The 24,807-nt window shown below is 39.9% G+C and overlaps 2 protein-coding genes across 3 annotated transcripts in view; one reads left to right on the top strand and one right to left on the bottom strand.

Moving 5' to 3' along the window:
* hibadha (3-hydroxyisobutyrate dehydrogenase a) lies at positions 1–23,751 on the bottom strand. 2 transcript variants are annotated; one of them, XM_006787593.3, is made up of 8 exons: positions 23,486–23,751; positions 20,780–20,940; positions 20,548–20,657; positions 20,238–20,359; positions 8,823–8,956; positions 6,395–6,471; positions 1,709–1,865; positions 1–1,333 (listed from the first exon to the last, which is right to left on the bottom strand). In XM_006787593.3, the coding sequence occupies exons 1-8, from the start codon at positions 23,514–23,516 to the stop codon at positions 1,175–1,177; spliced, it is 951 nt and encodes a 316-aa protein (XP_006787656.1). In that variant the 5' UTR covers positions 23,517–23,751; the 3' UTR covers positions 1–1,174. The 2 variants fall into 2 exon arrangements, with proteins under 2 accessions (XP_006787656.1, XP_006787655.1); XM_006787592.3 differs by lacking the exon at positions 23,486–23,751 and adding an exon at positions 22,995–23,110.
* Positions 23,537–24,807, top strand: part of tax1bp1a (Tax1 (human T-cell leukemia virus type I) binding protein 1a) — a 25,052-nt gene continuing 23,781 nt past the window's right edge. Inside the window, exon 1 of the mRNA XM_087835242.1 lies at positions 23,537–23,681. The gene's annotated coding sequence lies outside the window, so the exon portion shown is untranslated. The remainder of the gene's footprint in view (positions 23,682–24,807) is intronic.

The raw sequence follows: 24,807 nt of genomic DNA on the forward strand, positions 1-24,807 counted from the left end.
TACATGGAACGGCTTTTATTTTAGGCTACAGTGTGACTGGATCTGTTTTACAGTGCAAAGACAAACTGTAGACTTATAATGAATTTTACTACAAAAAATGGCAGTCCATTCAGATTCCTCTTCAGTGCTACACAACAATATGAATTATGCACAGAGCAGGATGAATCGTTCCTCTCTGACTTTACACAGATTGTCATACACGCATAGAGGGAGAGAGAGAGGAGAAATATGGACTGAAGAAGGTGCTTGACAGAACATTTTGCAGTGATTAGAAAAAGTTTTAACAGCACTGGTCACAAAAATAATACTTCATTGGCTCAATAAGCAGATAGAGAAAAGCAGTAACATTAAAGAGATTCTGTGACTGTATCAAAACAGCCCAGCACATCGCACTGCGATGCACATGGTGCAAAAATAACCAGATATTTATCTCACAGTATAGTAGAGCAGAACTGGTCGATAAAGTGAGGAAATACTTGAATGGTGTACCACAGAAGATTTACTGCAACTTTAGTGAACTCATGAGGTAAAAAAAAAATGAATTAAATGCAGTACTGAATAATGAAAGGAGAAATAAAATGTCAAAAAAACAAAAAAGTAACAAACTCAGTAAACTTTGAACAAAAAAGTGTGGCTTATTTTTGTAACCTTAAATGTAGTGCTGGTATGTGGGTATTGTAAGTATGAAGTAACCTCTTCATGCTCTTCAATTAAATTTCAATTATTATGTGAATCCATACCATTTTTTTTACCTTTATAGTTTAATATAAACAGGCTGAGGTAACTTGGGTAATAGGGTAACAGTCAAACAGCACAAATCCCCATAAAACAAAACCAAAAAGAACATAATCATGCTTTTACATTAATTCAATTATTATTACCCAGAAAACCACATATATTTTTCACTGTTACATGTAAGCCTGATCAGAGTCAGTTTTATGATTTCCTCCATATAGACAGAGGAGCATAAAGTGAAAATATGATTTAGCTAATGTAATGAGGGGACATGGGTCGAAATGGTATGAAAACTGGGTAGCAGGTCTGTGCTCGACTGCAAGGCCTTAGCATCTCCTGAGCATACTGGGATAAGGGGCACAGGGGTGTGTGCAGCTCTGGTGTGCGTTTATGTGTATTTGTGTATTGTAACAGCAGAGTCAGTGTGCTCCCCTTCCATTCATTGTCCGTCCTCCTCACGCAGAAACTGGAACACGGATGAGAAATCCTTATTAGCGTAGCCGCGAGAGCACATGACTCGGTAGATCTGGTGAGCAAGGGAACCCAGAGGGACGGGTGTCTTAGTGTTGGTGGCAGTGTTTTGCGCCAAACCAAGATCCTTTAAGCACAGACATGAGAAGAGAGGGACAAGCAGTCAGAAAAAGTGACAGGTGCAAACGGATCCTATGAACAGCTCAAGAAAACCGGTTTTCAGAAACCTCTTTATTTTAGTGTGTAGGATATGAAGAAATGTCTGCCTCATTAGATGATGAGCACATACTGGATTTAAAAAAATATTCTTGACAATTCTCTTCCTGTTAAAAGGGGGGTTCTTCGTCCCCACTGTACCCAACAACCCAAGAATTCTCTATACAAATTCTTGGATTTCAGAACACTTTCATTATCAGTTTATGTATTGATAAGATGAACTGATTATTAAATACATCAGACATTAAGAATCACAAATAATACAACCAGAACACAGGCTTAGTACTTTTGCCATTAGTGTGGTTCCAAAGCCGCCCTGGTAGTTGTTGGCAGAGGGAACTCCCTCCATTACTCCAGGGACAGGGTTGTACGTGTCGCTGGACCAGCAACGACCTGAGGACATATTTAGGATTTTTGCCAACAGCTTGGGATCCAAACCCAGTCTGCAAAAAGAAGAAAATAGAGTTAAATAAGTTCTTTGGACTATTTGTCTTTGACACATGTGAAACGGTTTTATTTGTCTGAAGGTGTACAACACTAAATTACATTGCAACTAAATTACAGTTTTAACAATTCTAGCTCTTAATAGCCCAAATAACACCAAATATGGTGGTTTTAAAGAAACCTAAAATGTCATACTACTATTACAATATGTTTCAGACAAGAAAAAAGTCATAAAATTACTTTACTTTCAAACTTTTAGCATCTTAAAAGGAGATGGAGAGGAAAACTTTAAAAAATGGTAGGCACAAACAAGGAAAGAGGAGTTATGCAAAATATAGGGAGGAAATGGGACAGAGTTGGGATGAAGAGGACCAGTGGGACATAAGAAATGTGGCAAAAGGTGGGTGTGGGGGTGCCTCGTGATTGTAGTGACCCCCAATGAACCTTATGCCTCACTGTGACCATTCCTCAGTGTTAATGGCTGAAGGCTTTGTAATGCCGGCTAATGCAGTATTGATGTTTACCACTACATCTATCCTTCATCCCTCTTTCAAGAAAGTGGAGGAGGAGAAGTGGTTAAGCAGCACAGGGGAGCCATAAACCTCGCTGTCACACACAGAGGCACATTCTTAGCTCTGCTGCCCCATTTTGCAGCAACCTACTTTCATATGCAAGAGGACAAACCTCCGGACTATGATAAGAAGTAACCAAAGGCACATGAGACAAAGAAAGAGACTGAGGGTAGACAGACAGAAGCAATGAGTGAAACCGAGCACGGAGGGTGTAACGACGGCGTCTGTGTCGACCGTTCAACATGCCATATTAATGGTTTTAAGGCCAGTATAAAGCTGACCACATCAAGTCCTGGCTGCCTCAGTTTACTGTTACTTACAGGCCTGTAACTCTATTCTGCTCTCAATATGACTATTAAACTATCATAGGTCTTTAAGGCCAGCACCCTCCCTCCTTCCCTCTCTCCACCTGGCTCTCATTCTGCCATTACTGCTGCAGTTTTATTAGCTGTCTACTAACTAATTAAGAAAAGGAATTGCATTTACACTCTCTCCATGTCTCTCCCTCCCCCTTTCCTCTCCCCTTCATCTCTTATGTGTCCGCTCAGACTCCCTAATTTTTTAACAAACAGTTTTGGAAGTGTGGCATGAGTGGTTCTGCACGCGCTGGGGTTTTTTTTCTTCTTCTTTTTTTTTTTAATGGTAGTCTAGCTCATGATAGCTTTCTTAGTTTATGTCTGTAAGCATCCCTTGCCATCCTGCTTCCCCTCTACCCTTCCTCCCTCTTCCATGCTGACACCTTCCTGTCTAAGGACTCATGGGGACATATGTTTGACATCGCACAAGCGCCCCCCCCCCCCCCCCCCCCCCACACACACACACACACACACACACACACATACATACATACACACACACACATACACACACACAAGCAAGCAAGCAGCCCCTCCCTGTGTTCTGGGTCAGCAGCTGAAAAGGTTACTGGCTGAGCTACAATAAAGCGCGTCCGAGCGCGCAGATCGTTTGTTATAGCGGCCATAGACGCTGACGGGGAGCTGTTGTCCTCTGTTAACGATAAATCAATGAAGTTCCCCTCTTGCTCCCATCACAGAGACACACACGACAAACTGTTCGCACACACTCACACTCAGCTGCGGTTATTAGCTGACGCAGTGGTGTTGTTCCTTGCCTGCGGTAATTTGCGTGGAGAAGAGGACATGTCACGCTTTAACAAGATTGACATGGATAAGCAGACATGAACGGTGTTGCTGTGTAATGCTGGTGCAGATAGAAAAATAAAATATTAAGAAAAAAAAAAACAGTAAGAGAGATGGCGCTGGAGATTCAAACGAGAGGGGAGGGTGTTTATGTCCTGGGAGCTCTAGCAGGTGGAGTTCATTTGCAGCGCTGATATTAACTGTCTCTTTCATTATGATTAGCTTCTCGATCTCATCAGACGCCACAAGAGAGGAAGCCCAGCCTCTTCCCCATTTAATATATCATTAAAGAGCTAACGAGCACATACACACACACACACAAGCACTTACTATTCCATTTATAGAGGCAACAAGCGCGTTTATCACGCGAGTTTAATCTTCATCTGAACATATGCTCACGATTCATCTCAACTATAGAGAGAGGAAGGGAACGATTTTGTGCTCATGTATGTTGTGGTGAACCTATTTCTGTCTCTCTACTAAAAGGGTCTTGTTATAAACTCTGATTTGCCTGTTGTCCTCCCCATAAAAAGAACAAAGGAGCAAATATGTATGCTCCTACTTGGGCATCGGCAACTGCGTATTTGTACGCATGAATGGGCGCAGACACACAGGTTTGCAAGGTGAACTGTAAAAGTGTCATATGAGCGTCACATGGGCCAGTCGTCTCTACTCTTATCTTCATATGTATCATTAAAATCACTGCTGCTCCTCTCCACTGCTCTATGATACTCTCTGCAGCTTTTCATCCTTCTTTTACTGACTGCTTGGCTGCTTTCAGATATTACAGCAGGCACCCAAAAAAAAAAAGAAAGAAAAAAAATGGATTAAAATAATAAAATAAAGAATGTAAAGCAAATATGGATGGGAAGGAAAAGCCAAAAGCAAGGAATTGAAAATACATAGAATGAAATGGTCTGCATGGGAGAGTGTGTTTGAGTGTGTGAGTGTGTGTGTGTGCTGATAATTGTCATGCGTGGCCATTCCTTGCACTAAGAGAACGTCACGCTCTGCTGGAGACGGCCCGAGCTTCCATCTGAGATCAACAAATTAGCTCCATGAACAGAACTCTGCGTGTGTGTGTGTGTGTGTGTGTGTGTGTCTGCCTGCATGTACAGGTAAGGAAACACACACACACACATATATTAAAGAAAGGGCAGCTCTATCAGGCCCAAGTCCAACATGATAAAATGTTATTGCCGTTTTCCTGCAAATTGCCTGTGAGTGCTTAGCCTCCTTTGTCTTGAATTGTGTCGGTGTGTGTGTCTGCACACATGCACCAAAGAGAGCGTTCTTTCTGCATAAGAGGCTGGGCCGCAATGCAGCATGGGAGATTTACGGGTGTGGGCTCCCTCTAAACGATGACAGTCTTTGTCAAGCCCTCTAATAAAGCCCCAGAGATTGGCTAGCAAGAAGAGGGGGAAACTGACACACACACAGACACACACACAGACACACACACACAAAATGGAATCAAGACTGAATATGGGTCAGTCTTGAAAAGATATGAAGATAATTCACAGTCAAAGTGAAGAGATGCGGTAGTTAGTATTCCTATTTTTGTTATAGGAATACATTATAATGATGTGAATTGTGAGAAGTTGTAGTGGTAGAAAACTGCTGCCTTCAGTATATCTGGATGTAAATTTGTGTGTCTGTGTGTGTGTGCTTCAGAGACAGTGTGGCAATGTGTAAATCTGCGTTGCTCCCTTAATGCCTCCATATTTCAGAGGCCTAGTGAGGGGATTTATGTTCGACTGCTCATGCCAATTTTCCTCCTCTGTCTCAGCACAGATAAATCAGTCGCACTAACACAGCTGCACTGTGCAAAGAGGAATTCATGGACACTCATGAACACCGGTGCAGAAAACTCAATGCAAATACCATTTTATACTGTAAAGGCTGTAAAATCGTATTATAGCCAGACAGTAAACAGAAGAAACAGTCCATTATTGACAAGGAAAATGCATAAATAGAACAGAATATAAAATCTGAAGAGTATAAAATCTATAAAAACTGATGTATAAGCTTCCTGTATGCAGGCTGCACTTAAAAATTCTACAGACCAAAACAAAGTATGGGTGCTGTGGTGCATTTTAAGTCCTCACATGATTTCTAGTGCTATAAGATTGCAGTGCAATCCACCGGACTTCACCTCCCATCATCCTCAGCTTCCTGGCCAAAGAAGCTTTGTGTCACGAGGAGGAATCATGAATGATGGGTTTTCTAGGTGGTGTTCAGTAGCAGAGGAGTGGCAGGATTCTGGTGAGAGCTCAATCAGCAAATGTAAATCAGACAATGTGGCTCCACCCCCTCATCCATCTCGCTTTAGCAGGCTCTGACTTGGGGCAGGGCTGACCCCTTCACACTCCCATAAACTACACACAAACACACACACATGCACCCACACATTTCTAAACCTGTATTGTAGTAGTAAATTACAGTTATAGCTACATCACTGGCGTAGTAATTGACCTTACTGTGACAACTATATCTAACAGCAATAATAGCAGAGTTAATGTGTGGCTAAAAGGTAGTAACCTCAAAATATGTCCTTGTAATTTCACTGTACTTGTTCTTTCATTTTTGCAAATTCATCAACAACAATAAGGAAATCTGGATCTGGATCTACTAAATCCCTGTACACCTATGTTTGATAATGAACTCATATGTATCCCTGTGTTAGTGCTACCCACAGACAGCTATCTCTACACTAATCATTCCCATGTAAATGAATCCACTGATCATACACTTCCTTATTATTTTATCTTTTAGCAGAGCACTTGCTTACAGTACCTGATACCAAGGTTCATGGTCTCCGCGGTCCCAATCATCCCAATTGCCAGCAGCATATTGTTGCAGATTTTAGCTGCCTAGAAGGGTGTGAAAGAAAGATTTTTATAAAGGAATTATTATGTAAATGATGAAGTCTGCAAAACAAAATATAACACACAACAGTAAATCTCAGATGATCTGACTGTGGAATAGACGAGTGAAACACTTCTATGGCTAATCCTTAAATGGTACATTTTTAATGGTCATCTTTGGAGTAATGGGATCATTTCAATTATTTTAAGACTTCTTTTCAAGAAAATGCAACATATTCTAGCATTTTAGATGTTTTTGGTCAAATCCAATCTGGCATTTCTTTTGTTATGGTTGATAACTAGGATGATAATAATAATTTGGTCCTGAAGGATTTTTTTCCCTCTCAACCATGGAAAGGATCCACCATGCAACAAACCAGCACTATTGTCCTCAGCATATGTCCAGAGCTTCCTATGCTGCCAAGGTTACTACCATGTTGTTTTTTTTCCTCATGATGCACCAAGCTGTTGAGTTTCTCACTTCTATTGTTCTTGCCATCTCTCTGTAGAATTTGCAGTTTAAAGACGGTCTGTTTCACTTGCAATGACAGCTCCTAGATTCAACAACAGCTTCCAAATGGATGCGCCACACTTGGAATAATCTCCATACATGTAGCTAATGAAGAAATTCTGCAGTAGCCCACCTCTATCTACAAAACAGTTTTTAAGTGAATTATCCAATTATAAATGAAGCCCAACAATCTGGACTTCCAGCCCAATATAGCCAATATAGCAAATTACCTTTTAACATGTAAACAAAAAATGTCTATCCATAATAGACTGATTCAGTGTTAATTTGAAGTTTGAGTAGACTTTATTTTGGTGGGTTTCCCAAGCCACAGACTTCATTTCAGTAAAACATGCAAATCCCATTGATATGCATGGGGCTTTGCTTTGGTATTAGGTCAATAAACAACTACTGTCACTTCATAAAGTGTCTCATGACCTGATGATGCTCACCCAGTCATCTTCTTAAGCCCACATTGTCGTTGTCTGCTTTGCAGGACTTTTTCTTGACTAATTGTTTTTATAGTGGCTTATTTCGATAACTATATTCATAATCAGAGGCTGCTTAGCATCACCAGGAAGATTAAAAAATTGCACTGATTGTGAAAATATGTAGTTAACGAATGTAGAATGTGCAAGTAAACAAACATAGTATGTAGACACTAAACATCAACAATACAGTTGGCCATTTGGTGCTCAATTGAGCTGTCAAATGTACAAATATATATAATTGTGGGATTTGTATAAAATATTTGCATATGCCATATAGACACAACATCTTAGGAAATGTTTATGCAGAGTTTCATCAGGACTGGTCCACTCATCTAAGATGACATAGGGAATATACATACATTAGATCATTTGGATAAATCATTATGAAAATAAATTACTGGAGGAATTGTAATAATATGGAAGAACTCATGTTCTTATAAAACTATTTTATTAATGCTGCAGCATTTATGGGGTCAGATTTACTAAACAGTGGAAATTTGTGTTGAGAAAGGTTCTGGTCAAATTAGGGACAATTGTTTAAGTGCATTTTCTACCCATCAATATGTAAGAAAGAATTACAGCATGATATTTCAAAATTGCATAGTCCAGCATGTTACAATATTATTACGAAGGTTATTTGTAACAATACTGTAAGCAAGATGATGCTACATGCAGCAGAAACAACTGATACTTCTATAATTATAGGAGTTATCATAAGAAATCATAATTTGGCCATTCTAGCTTACATTTATTCTGTTTATAAAGTTGATAGAAATTTTGTTGCTGGTGTTTTTGTTTGTTTGTTTTGTTTTTCTTTAAAGCAACATCAGAAATCTGGAGTAAACACTGTGTGCTGTCCATGGTCCTGAAATGTGAAACACAATTGGAAATCTGAATCTCGTTAAGGTATTCAGGTAAGGTTTGTTTGGGATTTATGAAACGTGAAATTAATAGTTGATTAAAGTTGTGTTTGACTTGTGAAAAATGAACCAAAGTTTTTGGAAGAGCTATTATTCAAAGAGTTTTAATTGGAGGTTCTAACAGTCTCCAATATACTCCAGCAAATATTATATGTACTGATAACTACATATTCTGGCAAAAAGCACAACATGAGTAGAAACTTACAAACCTCACTATATAGTTATCTGCTCAAATTTTGAAAGCTATTGTAAACATATATACGGAAAAAGACCAGACTTTCAAATGTCCACACTTTTCCATTGATAATTTTTTGCCTTGGTGTCCTATAATTTTGGCCATAGTGTCTTAGAAGTATTGGTGGAGGCATCAAATCTATGTCCCTGTGTGAAATGCTGTTTGTATTTACGCAGTCATTATATTTAGACATTCCTTATTACCTGTCCAGTGCCGACCTGTCCGCAGTAAATAACATTTGCTCCCATGCAGGTGAGCAACTCCTTTGCTGCGTTGTATTCCTCGACCACTCCGCCTACCATGAAGGTGAGTTTGGCCATGCCGGCAGCTCCAACACCTAAACACACCACATGCTGATATTAACATTAACTGAGGTGAGCACATCACTGATAAGACACACACATTTCACATATTGATGTCTAGTCTTTAAGAGTTCAACGCATATGTGCAGACCTGCAAAACACATGAAATAGTTAATGAAAGGTGGAACAGAAAGTTCAGGTGTTGATACGTGTTGAAATAAAATTTTCTAGAATTTTCCACACGAGACATAATATATCAGCCATATGACTGGTTTAACACTACCAACTGTGTCTAAAAGGTCAGCTGTGCTCTGTTCTCTGTGTGCATGTGTATGCCAAACTCTTAGTGGGACAGACGTGTTAAGTAGTGCTGTACCAGAGGGACAGAGGTATCTTTAAAAGCCGATTGTTGCCATCATCCACTGCACAACTCTCATGGGATCCCTTGGCTTTTGTCTTGTCACCCCTTCTCTTTCATATACACACACACACACGGATACACGAGCAGCTGTGCCTGAGGCCAGCCCCCTACCTCATGGGGGTATCATTGACAGGCGTGAGGGGTAATTAACTTTACACTTTATCATGTTCAATTAGGCGTCCCTCCCCGTGCCTGATGGCTTAAGGAGCGTGCCATGTTGTAGGAGGCAACCTCACCCCACTGACTCACAGCCCACCCTCTCCACAGGGTCCTTAATGCTGAAATAACCTCTTTTCAGAGTAGGCTGAATCCAGCCGGTCTGAGTCTCTTATGCAATGGCTCCTTTCCCTGTATGCTTCAGTGATTAGCCAGTGTCACACTAAGAGTGGCGGGATAAACATACACACACGTAAAGTAGAAAAAAATTACCAAGGAAGTACTTTTTAACAATCATTGTTAATAAACGGCAAATTAATATATAATTAGAATTTAGTCAGGATTCTTTTCCGTTTAATAAAATTTAAGTGAAAAACATGTTATAAAATGTTATAATAATGCAATAATAATAATAACATCTCACTGGTTAATAATTTGTCTGTAAACCATCTAGAAACATTATCTGTAAAGTTGCACCAGATTTTTTCTTAAACTTAAAAAATGGTTAGTAAACACTATGCAGAACATATATAAACATTATGTGACTGGCTACTATGCAGTTAAAGCTGATTATTATTAATATTTGTCTAAATAAACACACAAATATGCTTTTGGGACAGCCTAAATCACCAGATTATGAACCTGGAGAACCCCCCCCCCCCCCCCCCCCCCACCTTACATCCAATTTCATTAGCTGTGTTGTTAAATGTACACATCAAAATAACTAGGTTAGGTTCAGCAAATGTTTTGATTAAATATTTCAAATTCACAGGTGTTAATGAAGTGGGTCTCGCCCACTTCATTATCACCTCTACACTGGGCCAATGCTAAAGGACATCTTTTGTATATGTCTGCAGTAACAATGACTTTGCATAGCCCAGAATGATGAAAGCTCTACCAGGGCAGATTTAAAAAAACAAACCCAAAAAAACACTACCAACAAAAACGCAATGACAATAGAGCAGCACAAAAAAATACGTTATTATTTATTTTTCCTGTAAGAAAAAAAGAAACCAAGAGGAAAGTGTAGAATGAGGATATGTAGTTTGACTGTCTTTTACGGGGGCCATCCACCCTTAATGAAAGCCTTAACAGTGAAAGCCTAATAATGTCGGTGTTAATAATTAAAAGGGAATTACTGGGGACAAAGCAGCTGAAATCTAATTGTTAGATGTCACTGCAGAGGCAAGGAAAGGAGAGGAAAGACAGGGTTTATAGTAAATTTCCATTGCTCAAATATGCCCCCCCCCCCCCCACCTTCTTTAATTGGCTGTGCTGTTGTCACATATATGATCATGCCACTACACTGTATGTGTGTGTCTGTGCATGTGTATATCAGTGATGAGCTGTCAGAAGGTCATTAGGGCCACATAATGAAGCCCAAAGCCCACGCTGCAGCAGCTGCATACGGACCACGGCTAACATGCGCTCAACATACGGCCGCCACACACACCAATCATACACACATATGGTCCACAGACATGATGGATTTTTTTCCCTTCTTGCTATTTGATGTCTTCTTATTTATTTGCTTGAATTCTTTTTAGCATAATTGATTCAAGTTTTATTTGATGTAACAAAGTTTTCATTTAATGGCAGAACAGCTCAGTTTTTTTTGTCTAAAAAAAATGGAAACTGGATTTTACTCCAGTATCAAGCTCATAGTGAACAGTGTGGCATGCAGTGAAGTCACAGAACTCTCTTCACATTTTCATTAAAGTAATGGAAATAAATAAATAAATGAATGAATAAATAAATAAATACATGAATAATAATAATAATCATAATAATAAGTACAATTACCAGCAGTTTTTTTTTCTTCTGATATTTGTACCATCCCATTTTGCAGTTTCTATGCTGCAGGCTGAGCCTCACAAAAACAAATACACACACACACACGCACAATGAGAAAGAGCAGTGTGACGACTGTGCTGGTTCATTAGTGGAGATCACTGTTTGCGGACGACTAAAGAGGAGATTATTGATAACACAGTCAACGTGCTGATCGATATATCTCACTAAGGAGAGAAAGAAAGCGAGTGAGCCAAAAGAGAGCAAGAGAGAGGGATAAAGAAAGAAGTACGAGCAGAGAGCGGTGCAGAGATGACAGCAAAGAAGGAAAATGATCTCTCTCTTTTTACCTCCCAGCATCCCTCCCTCAAATTAACTAATCACCCATAATAAGCTCTTATGATGTGTAGTGGATTTCTATAAGGAGTGACACCAGGATGATCGAAGATCCTTGTTTGTAGCAGAATAACACATCATTAGCATAACACTGTGTGTATGTGTGTGTGTGTTACTGTGTGTATACACTGTGTGGCTATCAGTGGGTCCATTCTTTGTGCATGGGCTGAAGTGCATTTGTGTCTGTATGTATGTCAGTATAAAGTGTGATTTTAATATTGTGTCTATGCGCTGAATGTACTTTCCTAGGGTATTTATTGTGTGTGGTGTATGTGTGAGGGGACGTCCCATTCTCGGACCGGTCCTGTCAGAGACGGATTAAAGAAGAATCCTAATGAGGCTTCCTGAGCGCCGGGTATGCTGGCTCATCCATCCCAGCGGGAGTGACAGTCCTGGATCATTAGCACTGCACAACTACACAACGCCCCCTAGGGGGAACAAGAGAAGGTGTGTGTATATGTGTGGGGTTGGGGGGCACCTATGATAGAAGATTCAGGCTAGAGACAATAATGGAGGGATGAGAATGCTAAGAAGATATCCACAAGGAATGACAAAGCAACTATATATTGAATAATAAATGGAGGCATACACAATTATGCCAGAGTGCTACAAACAATACACAATGTCAACTCTTTCAAGCACTCCCAAAAAATTGTAGAGGAGCATGTTCATCTTTATTCCCAAACTGGTATGTAATACTTTCCTGGGAAATAACTCCCTTGAAGCAGAACCACCACCTTCCTCGGTCACGTTCGCTTACCAACATCCAGGGGACATGTTTGGGTTGACAGAGTGGTGGATGCTTACCTCCTCTCCCCAATATCAACCAAAGTAAATATTCTCAGACCGAGCTGAAGTTTGCTGGACTATTAACTTTGACTCTGACATAAAAGGTTGAATGAAAGGAGAAAAAAAAGTGTCTCTTAAAGCATTGTAGAAAGGATGGAAGGGCGAGACATTTAATGTGCTTATGTGAGTGTCTGTGAGGCCCATGCAAGCCCCTTTATCTCAAATCCTCTATTACCAAAAGACTACTTAATAAGCAAGCAATCAAGCGCCGTTAGGACAGATGCTCAACAGCAGGCTTCGATGACAGCCTTTAACCATGAACATAAGAGACTGAAACTACTTGTGTGAGGGCAAAGGAAGATCAGAGAAAGAGCTCTGGTTTGGGCTGTTTGTAGTAAATGCTAAGTTCATTAGCACTTCTTTCATTTCACACGAAAGAATCAACCAAAGCAATTCATGACAGCCGTATAAGCCTTTTAAAACTGAGCTCTTTTTGAAGTGGTGCGTGCAAGTACAAAGCAAGTGACAATGAGCATGAACATGTGCACGCAGTATCTGTGCACGTATGCGAGTATCAGAGGCAGGTGCAGATCTCAGAGTTGGCCGCCAGTAAGACGTCAGTTGGAGGTTCTGAGGCTCCGTCTCAGAGTTACGAGCCGCATGTAAACCAGTAGCCACTTTTTATTGGTGGTGGGTTTAAATTAAACTACATTTGTGAATATGAGGCTACACAAACAACACAAAATGGCAGACACACATGCACACACAAGAAGGGATGTTCCCAGTGTTTGGTAATGAATGACGCATTTGACAACGTTCCACAAGCCTGCTTTTTTTTCCCGCCGCGGAGAGATTAAACGGAAAAACACTTGGAGCAAAGGCAACACCTATAATATCATTAGAGCTCCACCAAACACACAATTTCCTCAAATGATAATGTAACTGCTCTTACTGCAAGAATGCCACGAAAGCTTTAAGGATACGCCAGACTTCATATCACACCTCCAGGTTTGAATGTACTTGGTGTAAACAAACTCTGGCACTGGCAATAGACTAGACGGTTTGTCTTTAACTATATGCACATGCAAAGTTACTCTGGCACAACCACAGTCATCTATAATTCAGAATGAAAAGTGCCTTCACACTTAATAGAGTAACAGGCTTAAAAGAATAAGAGTTGACTGCTTAGAGTTAAAATCAGTGGGGTAGGATGTTTACAGGCCAACAATGCAGTCTCACGTGATCCACCATCATAATTACACGCGAGAGCAGATCTTTTTCTCAAACAAATTAAAACCCTGAATGGGCCCCCGTAAAAAGTGGAACGGATATCAAGTAAATAAGTGAAATGGGACGAGGGTGTGCGTTAGCCCACATCGGCAGGAAAAAAAAATCAGCAGTTTCAACAGGTTTTTGCTGCCAATTTTACTAATGCCACTCTGTTGTGTTAAAAACAGACACTTTATCAGCTCCACTTAACGAGCACAGCCCCATGAGAACTGACTCCTGCACACATATACTCTGTGAGAACCTTGTGTGAGCAGGCGACTGCAAAAAGTTTGGGTTTGGGGGGAAAAAATTTGAGAGAACAAAATTGTTGCATGTAAAGTTACGACATTCTTGAGAATTTGGTTTGCAGTGCCTGTCCACTTACCATCAGGTTAGGCCTCATCATGATCATCACCATTATTATCATCATCATCATCATCATCATCATCATCATCATCATCATCATCAATAACTGATCTTTTCCAGAGGGGAGTACCTGGTCAATTGTAAGTGACAGAATGGAGCAAGCAATAGAGAGCCACAATCAATCCTTTGCCCGGCCCAATGAGACTCATCTAGGATAGACCAAGTTAATAATGATCCTCGATTAGGCTGTTAGCAGGCAGACACACACACACACACACACTTTTCTACAGACAAAATGTTAATTCACATGTAGATGAGTGACATGCAGTGTGACGTTTGGGCTACGTTTGATGGACAGAGACTTTTTGTATGACGTATAGACCAGCTGACTATTTGTCTGCACGCTCACGTCCACAGCAGATGACACAGGGGCAGAGTTGTGAGAACCAGTCTCCCAGCTGCTGTGGGTCCACCTCCATCTGGAGCATAGGCTAGAACCCCCACATCACCACCGCTCCATCATCGTCATCATCACCCTGCCTGGTCACTTTACCACCCTACACACTCCCTCACTCCCCCTCCGTGTCACCAGGGCCTGTCAGCAAGACGCTTGTTATGCTAATCTAGTCTTTGGACGATGGCCACTCTCTAGTACTGGTTAGCCATGACAGACTGCGACAGCACCACCCCCTGCCTGTCCAACCTGATTCCTTAACTCAGTCTTAGAGTCCCCACCAACCTTCAGGCTCATCTTCTTAAATAATTCTATTCCCAGACTGGATTAGGTTTCACGAAAACATTTAGACTGGGTTTTAATGAGACACACAAGTGCTACCCTATTAGTGTTCTACCTATCACACTATGTCGCATTTCTAGATTTTTGCCAGTTTTTCCAAAATACCAGAGTGAAATATCTGTAAAAATACAGTACTAAATATACATGCATAAATATATAGTGTAAAACGCTTTAAAAACAATTCAACGAAGACAGAAAATACAGATATATAGTGTAAGCTTTTGAAAGCTGTGCTGTAGTAAGGCAACACAACAGTGAAATGGTGCAGAGTGATTACAAATCTATGTTAGCTAGAAGAACCAAAGCACAAATACTCTGTTACTTTATGTAAGTAGAGTATTCAGGTATTTGTACTCCAGTATTTATTTTTTGGACAACTTATGTTTGCTCCTTACATTTTATAGATGTACTTTCTACTCCTTACATTTTCAAAAAGAAAAAACCAAACTCATTACTTAAGGTTCAGCAGTATCATCTATAAGGTTTAACTGGACTGGAAGGAGTGCAGGAGTTCGTAAGGTGTGGTAATGTCGTAAGTGTCAGGTAATTTCAAATGCAACATTTCTATCAGCTCAACAAACATCGGCAAACATGCAAACTGTTTGTGTGCAGTTGTAGGTACAGCTGTTGTATTTTCCAGGGAGAGAGCTAACTTCACTCAGAGATGGAGACAAATGTAGGAAGACAGACAGGACAGGGCAGGATTTAAAGCTAAGGACTGCTCAGTGACACTTGATAAAGTAAAAATTTAAAGCTTGCATGTAATGTCATAATTTTAATCACATATTGAATTAATATATGATATGTAGTGTGGTGAATTTGCAGTAAAGCACTGTGTTGGACTGGTGCACAGCGGCTGTGGTGCTCATGGTCAGGTTTAGGTTGCATCAAGTGTAGCAGAGATGAATTTGCATTTAAGCTGATGATGCTTACATTTATTCACTGAATTTAGACTTTGTACCAATTGTATACCTTCTAGTATAAAGGCAGTATAAACAGCATAGCACCAGTGTAAGGGATGGACAACAGCCAAGACAGCTGTGAAATTGCTGACATATTGTTGAATTCAGTTCAGGTCAGCTGATCACAGCCTGCACACGAAGAAAATCTACTAAAGCTCACAATGGAAGTTATTGGGAGCTGTGATTTTTTTCCCTATGCTGAGACACTACACAGATCCCAGTGTTCGCCCACCTGCTGGATCCCACTGTAACCCCTGACTGTACTCATTTTACTGTTTAGCTGTGGAGGCAAAGTCCCCCACTACAAAGTAGGCTACAGAAAATAGTTATATTTTAAAATGATCTTTCAGTGCATATGTTCTACATAACAAATTTAAGCTGAGTATGTTTTGGAATTTGTATTCTCATCTACTAATATTATTTTATTATTATATTAATATAGCACAAGGTTCAATTTCCTTTGTACAAAAATGGTTAGTAAAATTATCCTTCAATGAGCTCCTTTTTACTTTCTTATTTTGAGTACATTTCAGAGCCTGTACTTTTTCCACCTCTGACAATCTCAAAGAATTTCATCTTCAGCAGACTGTGAGTAACATTTGAGAGCTAGAGTGAACGAGTGAGTGGTTTTCTGCAAATCTCTAGAGGCAAAAAACAACTTGGTCCATATTTTATGGTAAATGTGGCTAAAGAAACTAAGATTTGTAAGTACAATGACACATTAAAGACTATTTCAAGTATCACAGCTGAAAACTTCCAAAAATCAAGTTTTGAATAGGTAAAATGTAATCAAAGGAATTAGTGTTACATTTTGACAGTTACAATTACAACAAGGGTTTATTGGCCAGCTTTTGCCCTGAGCTATGAACTCTATCACACAGTCTTCATCAGACACTGGAGTTTGCCCGCTTCTCACTTAACTGCTGACCACCAAGGGGAGTCACTGTTCAGATTTAATTTGTAATGCCTCTGCTCCATGTTCACTTCAGAAATGCACAAGAAAAGCTTTTTCCAACTACTATTACCAGAGAAAAGGCTTTCCTGCTTTACAATTAAAAAGTATTCAGGAAAAGGTAAACTAATAAATGCTAATAATCTTAATTATACTGCTTTTTCTGTTTTATTATTTGTGCATATCATAGTTTAACCCGTAGTCAGTTGATTTTTTTGGAAGAAGATCTAGTGGACTGGAAGTGTTGACTGATGGACAAACTAGCGCCAGTCTTGGCTTGAACAAGCTCCTACAAGCTGAAGGATGACGTTCAAACTGTCAGCAAATGACACACTGCAAAGCTAAGGTTGAGTTGATGTGGTATGGATATGATTAGAGTGGTGTTGAGACTCAGCCTAAATAGGTAGTTAGCGGAGAATTATAAGACCTCGCAAACAAGCAACATTAGCCCAAATTCCTACAGTCCCACAGCAGCTAGGCTGCCTCTTGCTTTCATTTGCACCGACAGCTGACTTTCCCAGCAATGGGAAAAACACAATGAAAGGTTTTTAGGGCCTTTTTAAAGCCATCGTCCGTTAGCAATGTGGCAGCCCACCATGGGCACACAGACACAAACACAGGCATTCTGGGTAATTACTGCTAACGACCCACCGCTTGTCAGCCAGACCCCCTATTTTTGCCATCGCTGTGCCAACACCCTTGGCCTGTGACATCAGAGCTTGTTTTGTTGTGGGACAACTTTGCATGTGGATGCTTTTAATGACTCCAGACAGTGACAGACGTGTGTTGTGTGTGCACAAGCAAACATCAGCATGCATAAAGAACCACAATGTAAGTTAATATAATTGTGTCTGGATAAAAAAAGATGTTCAGAGAGTGCAGATAAGAACATTTGAACACACACTGTGTGTGTGTGTGTGTCCACGTATGTGTGTGCGTGTACCAGAACACATCTGGCTGTGGCACTGCACAGCTGGCTAGTGCAGGGCTAAAGCCAAGATGTTGGTCAATGTGCAAGAATGGAAGCCAGCAGGATGCCCATGAGAAGAAAGTGAAAGTTTTTTTGACTGCTCTTTTTAAGAAGGGTTATGACTGTGCAATTCAGATCCCACGCCTGCCTGCCAAACCTCTAGTGACGCACACAACATACAAACACACATTTCTGTGTAAAAAAACGCCACCTCACACAGCACAAAAAAGGGATTTATTTTATATCAAATGAAATTCTACATTAAAAATAAAAACAATGCTCAAACCACAAAAAGAGCAGGCTGTGTCTGCAAAAGTTTAACAGTACAGCAGATCACGGCAAGTCTGCTCAGTGTGCTCAGAGGGAAACTGAACCAGTTCTGACTGGATAACACTTTGCCTTGAGTCAGTGAGATCAAACATGTTCAAATGATAGCGTGATATAAATGATACTCAATGACAGAAAACTGTGAGAAGTACTTTAAATTAAATATACTGATACCATTTATCAGGTTGACACAAGACATGAATGATTTTTAAGTCAGATGACATATTTTCACTTAACTTTTATTTCAAACTATCTTTCTTTTACTAAGCATACTCTATCAATATAACCAATATTAAATAATTATTCCCAGAACTAAGGTGTTTCCATCCACATTTTTCCCCTGTCACACGCACACACACACACACACCCCTAACTCAAAAGTATGACAGTGCCCTGTTTGGGTAGGGTGCCATCTCCTGGTTGGAACAGAGCATGTAACTGCCCAGAGGTGTGTAAAGCAGGGGTGTGGGGTTGGGAGGGTGGGGTGAGGGGGGTTGTTAAGCTCTCTGAAATTGGTTACCAAGTTGTCACTGGGACATTCTTTCACAACTTGTCTTTACAAGTTTGGTTTGGCAACACCACCGAGATGAGATAGATGTCTCCGACCAAATATATCTCATTTACAACAGCAGGAAAATAACAATTCTTAGATTGTAGAGATTGAATGCACTTATTCAAAAACTACATGGCTGAGTTTTATTAAACTTTGTGGAAAAGTTAAGTATGAGTAAAGGAAGGACACTTTGATTTTTATGTGGATCTGGATAACTTTTTAAAAATAGCCAAATAAGGCATTTGCCTTGGTGGGGACTATGCTCACCAAATGCATAAATAAATGGATCAAAACTATAATTTATTATCAAAAAATTTTCACTTCATTTTTCATCAATTTTCTACTTAGAATGTGCTGGCACTGTGCTCTAAAGTCAGTACCTGGATTTCTGGATATGACTTATGAATGTCTAATGTGACACTGGATGGGCAGGTGCATATAAGGAAAGAATGTCTAGCTGCAGAGAGCTGCTAGGTAGCAGGTAAATCATTGGTCACCTTAAGCCAGTTAAAGAGGCCTAGTAAGGAACAGGAGAGGAAGAACATTGGCAGGGGACTGCACACAAACACTGTCTATAGTGTTTAAACAGTATATGTGCTAAGGCAGAGTAACAAGCTTAAGACTCTGATCTCACTCACTGCAGCCGCTCTGTGCTGCAGACGCCAGCTGGTAAACATGCCGAAAATGGGATAAGTCTATGTTTGTATGGGAGACCGCGGGAGTTTCAGGGTTACGAATTAAAGATTGTGCAATAAAAAGGAAACAGACCGTGATCAGAATTCGTACTCTGACATGCAGGGGTGTCAGCATGTTGAAATCTTTAACTGCATACCTGAATCAGAAGAACTTTGTGGTTGTGTATGTGAAAGAGCAAAAGAGACAAAGACAGAAAGACTGAGAAAGATGGACAGTTTTACTGCGATGTATCTCCTTCATGTCTTATCTTCCTCTCCCCCTCTTCTCCTGTCCTCCATGTGAGGGCAGTTTCTCTCTTCTTTACGACTCTTTATCTGACATGAAAGGCACTAACATGGGATACCCGCCATTACGGCTCCATCAACATGAAAAGCTCTGACATGGGATTCTCCACTGCAGCTCAGCCCATTAAGGACGACTGGCGATCCTGTGCTCTGTCAAGAAGCTGTCACAAGTAGACAGCGCCAACATAATGAGGACTTAAAACCTTAACCTTGCCTTTAAGACCCCTGGTCAAAAGCTGCAATAAAAGCCTTAAGAGGGCACCTACTGGCTGGCCCGCTCAGTAATTACAACCCGTGTCTGAGCATTAACCCAAAAGGTCCAATAGTTTAGATATACAAGAGTGTGAGACAGTTCAGAACTGAGGTTGAAGGGTCACAGGCCTAATACCGTGGTTGGCACAGTTGAATAAATAAACCAGCTGTCTAATTCTACTTTTCACAATGCCAACTAACTTCTCTCTTTTGCTTTATGTATTTCAAGTCAAGAGTGAGCAAATCAAAAACACATAAATCAAGGGAAAGACTTTACAGAATCAAAGACACCAATTGAGGTGTGCTTGCTTACTAATAATTTGGTAGACACAATACCTCCTGACACTGGGGCATCCATGAACACAGCACCCTTCTTCTCTGCAGCAACTGCCATTTCTCTAGACACAGCAGGATCAATCGTGGAGGAGTCAATTAACAAGGTCCCCTTCTTTACCTTCCTGCACCGGGTAAGAGAGAATAAATAAACACATGGAGTATGGTAATCAAACTAAGTCCTATCTATTTTTCATGAACACGATGAAACACGATGAAATCTCCACTTATCATTTATAGATTTTAAAAATACAAAGAGAAGATACATGAATGTCACAGAAATCACAGAGACACCAACAATAACATGTCTTACTTGAGGATGCCATTTGGGCCTGTGTATACTTCTATGACATTGGGACTAGAGGGGAGCATGGTGATGATGCGGTCTGCTTTCTCTGCAACGTCTGCTGGGGAGTCCACTACCTGAAAACCATCACAACTTGATTTTGTGACAGCCTGTCAACTGTCGCGCAGAGAAGCTGTAAATTATTGCACAAATAAGTGTTTACATATGTAAATGCAATGTGTTACTGAGAGTTTATTACCTGGGCACCAGTGTCCTGCAGCTCCTTGCAAGACTGAGGAAAGACATCAGTAGCAATGACAGGATACCCATTTTTTAACAGGTTTTTGGCCATGGGACTGCCCATGTTTCCCAGACCAATAAATCCCACTGGTGTCTTTGAGGCCATTGATCGTGTTGATGCTGTTGTAAAAACAAGATTTAGTTGAAATCAGGGGCAAAATCACGAAATCTGAATGAAGACAATACTGCTTTCTACTGTAGGTAGTGCTGTAGACATTTCCCTATGACTAATACCCGTGTAAAATTCTAACATTATCCAGAAATAAATTAACTAATTAAAAGTGGTTAAAAATATCTCTGATCTCAGTCAGTCCAGTCAGGCTATTAACCACTTCTAGCTTAGCCAAGATCTAGACAGGTTAAAACACAATGGAAACTCTGGCAGTGAACCAACCAGACTGCAACAACAGGATTAGGAAGGGAAGAAAAAGCACAAACGAAAGGCCTAAAGCTTAAATTCAGCCAAGTCTTCACCATACTCAGGGGACCAACTTCTCCCATCTCTCTGTAATACTTAAATGACGACAAGATATTCTCAAGTGCTGGACTAAAATGATCAAACTTCAAAACTTCCAGTACTGGATACGTAACAATGAATAAGCTTTGTGCTAATGACACACTGACATCTAATGCAGAGGCATATCTATTCTGACGAATCAGAGCTCTACAAAAGAAGAAGGTTCAAGGTTCAAGGTTCTTTATTTGTCACATGCATAGTTATACAAGTATAACACACAGTGAAATGTAGCCTGACACGCTCCTCGACATGTGCAAAAATGAGGGGGTGGGGGGGTAGAGGAAGAACATATATATATATATATATATATATATATACATATATACATATATATATATATATATCTATATATATATAGATATATATATATACACATTGGGTGAATGTGCAGTAGTAGCAGCAAGCAGGTGAATTCTGTACATTAATATGAATAGACATCTGACTATTTTACAGAATAGACAATATAAACATATTTAAAATTAAAGGAATTTGGAATGTACATTGTGCCTGGGTTTAGAGTGTTTGGAAGAGAGTCCTGTCTCAGTCAATTATAGAAGCAGAAGAAGAAACAGAAGAAGAAGCAGAAGACGCTTTATGGTCCATATTGAAAAAACACGCATTTACCACTGCACCAAAACCCCCAATTAAAATCCCTCATGTCAAAATCACCATATATTTTATGGAACCAAAAGGTACTACACAACAGAAAAAAACGTCATCTTATTCTGCAGTATAAGATGACAGCACCTTATTTTTTTACACACTGAATTTTATTCCAATATTGCATCGCTTTATTAGTATAATAGCACAGTGCATTACACTGAACTGCAAACGGCAACTTTTAATAAAAGATTAATACTTATAAAAGGATGTTACTTTCTCAGGTATTGCTTGCTATACATGGCTTTCTAAGGTAGCACACTCAGCTGGTGTAACACAGTACAGCACATGTTTGGTTCTGAAACATTTTTAAAACGGCATTTACTTCAGAAACACCAGATAATAGAAAGTGGAGTGAAGAAATCTTTTGCACAAAATTATTGGATGATTTGTTGTTGTTGTGTTTTATTTATTTTATTAATTGCGCACCAATTATTAAATTAATTGGGTCATGACAGTACATCAATCTATCTGAATAATTGATTTATAGAAATTTAATAGGGTTACAGCCCATTTAAAGAGGTTGATGGGTTATCTACACTGAAATCGTTTAAATCAATAGTCACTGTAGATAATTCATAAGAAACAACCTAGCGTGTCTTGTTTGCATTGTAGGAGCGATGAACAGAGTATGTGTTTGCAACAGTGATGCAATGGAAGCTAGTGTTTTTATGTAGCGCAGATTTGTGAGTGGCAATTAAATATTCATATGAACTACCTAAAACCAACATATCGCATGTTCCTACTGAGGTCCAAAATTAGCTTTTCGTGCCATTGCTATTTCAGTGTGCTCGTCTTTGTTGCGCATAGTGATGTTCAACTTGGTGACATCGTCCACACTGCAAACACCTAAGTATTCATACTTTCTTCAGAGGGCTAACGAGCTAGCTAACAAGTACAACAGGACTATTCGCCTGAATTTACCTGTGACCACACATTCGTAAATGAATGAAACGATGCGGGAAAAAAAACCCGTCAACATAAGCGAATACATTACCGAAGGCAACGTTGACATGCTTATTCCACCTTAACCATATATATCGAGACCCTCTGAACAGCGAAGCCATACTTCTCTCCCCTTGACCTCGTACGGTGACAGCTGTCAGAGCCAGGAAAGCTACGCCGAAGGGTTATGATCGACAGCATTTTCCACCAATCGTAACGGGGGATAAGTTTGCCAAGCCAATGAAAACGAGGCAAAAGCGGGATATCCTGTGCTTTTACTTATAAATGCTCTTTCAGTCTGTACAATCATTCACTGCCATGATTTTAAATGAAAATAAAAAACGTAAAATCATTACGTTAAAAACCGAGGTTAAATGCGCAGTCTGTTTTCTGTTTTTTAAATTAATGGCATGTTGTCAGAGTTGGCAAATGACCCTAAACAGTTATCGTATTAAGTCAGTTATTTTTATAAGTGAAATAAACGAGGATAATAATTAAAGTGATTTAAGTCACCCGAGTAAATAATAAAGTTGTTACGTTGACCTCTTGTCGTCTCCTCTATTCCCAGCAGCATCACTGGTACTTCTCAGCATCCCGGAAGTCCAGCATCATTTTCTCTTTCAGGAAGAGAGAGACGCATCATCGCCAGAGCTTTGACAACAACGGGGACATTGGCAAAAACATCGGCCAGGCCGGCAGACATTCACTTTGTTTTGCAAGCGGAAATCCAATGAAAAGGGTACCCTTTTTAAATTCAGACTAAAATAACGCTCGTGAAAATCTTTGGTCTCTTTTCTCAGCCAGACAGCTAGCTGTCCGACTAGTATAATGTTTAGCTAGCTGGTGACTTGACAGGACATGGCCTGTTCACAAGCTAATATTAGCTCCTTAGCCATAACAAATAAGATTAACTCCAGGCTAACTGAGCTCGTTTTAAAGGGCTGTGTTCTACTTTAGCCGTTGTGTGCTGCCTTCGTCGTGTTTTGGTCGAAGCGGATCAGTGGTCAGACGTTGTACGTTAGCTGTTTAGCTTAACCGAGCATCAGTTTATGACTTAGACTTGCACGTTATGTTTATCAGTCCAGGGTTGGGTGTATAGGAAATGCAGGGATTTAGGGTTTGTCGTTTTAGCTTGCTTCGCAGTTACGGAGATGACTTGGTGACCGTGATGCTAAGCAGCTGCATCATTCTTCTTGACCACGAACAATAGCCCTGACTGTGCAGTTTAAAGTCAGCTGTTTCATCACAGTGGTGGGGCGGTTTCTTCATATATGGGGGTTTATACACTCGTGAACAATGTCAAGAGATTATAATTATAATGTCACTGATACCTCTGCTTTTTCCTATTTAACACCCTAGTTTTTCAGCAGTGTAGTACTGCATAAAATGTCTTTAAAGAGATGCCCATAGCAGAGACACCATTTTTCAAATTATGGTTGTGTACATCACCACAGTGAATGAAACAACTCATATGTAGTTGAAGTGCAGATTTCAGTGGGTTGAACAAAAAGAGCATAAAAATGTGAGTAACTAAAGCGTTTTTTAACACAAGTCCTTCATTTCAGGTGCTCAAAAGTAATTGGTAATTAAATTAAGAAAATAAAATGTTCATTTCTAATACTTGGTTGAAAACCTTTGCTGGCAATGACAGCCTGAAGTCTTGAACTCATGGACATCACTGGATACTGGGTTTCCTCTTTTTTAATGCTCTGCCAGGCTTTTACTGCAGAGGTTTTCAATTCCTGTTTATTTGTGCGCCTATCTGTTCAAAGTTTAGTCTTTAACAAGTGAAATGCATCCCCGACTGGGTTAAGCTCAGGTGACTGACTTGGCCATTCAAGAATATTCCACTTCTTTGCTGTAGT

This window comes from Neolamprologus brichardi, chromosome 22 (genome assembly GCF_056152115.1).
Source record: "Neolamprologus brichardi isolate AB-2024 chromosome 22, ASM5615211v1, whole genome shotgun sequence".
Classification (NCBI taxonomy): Eukaryota; Metazoa; Chordata; class Actinopteri; order Cichliformes; family Cichlidae; genus Neolamprologus; species Neolamprologus brichardi.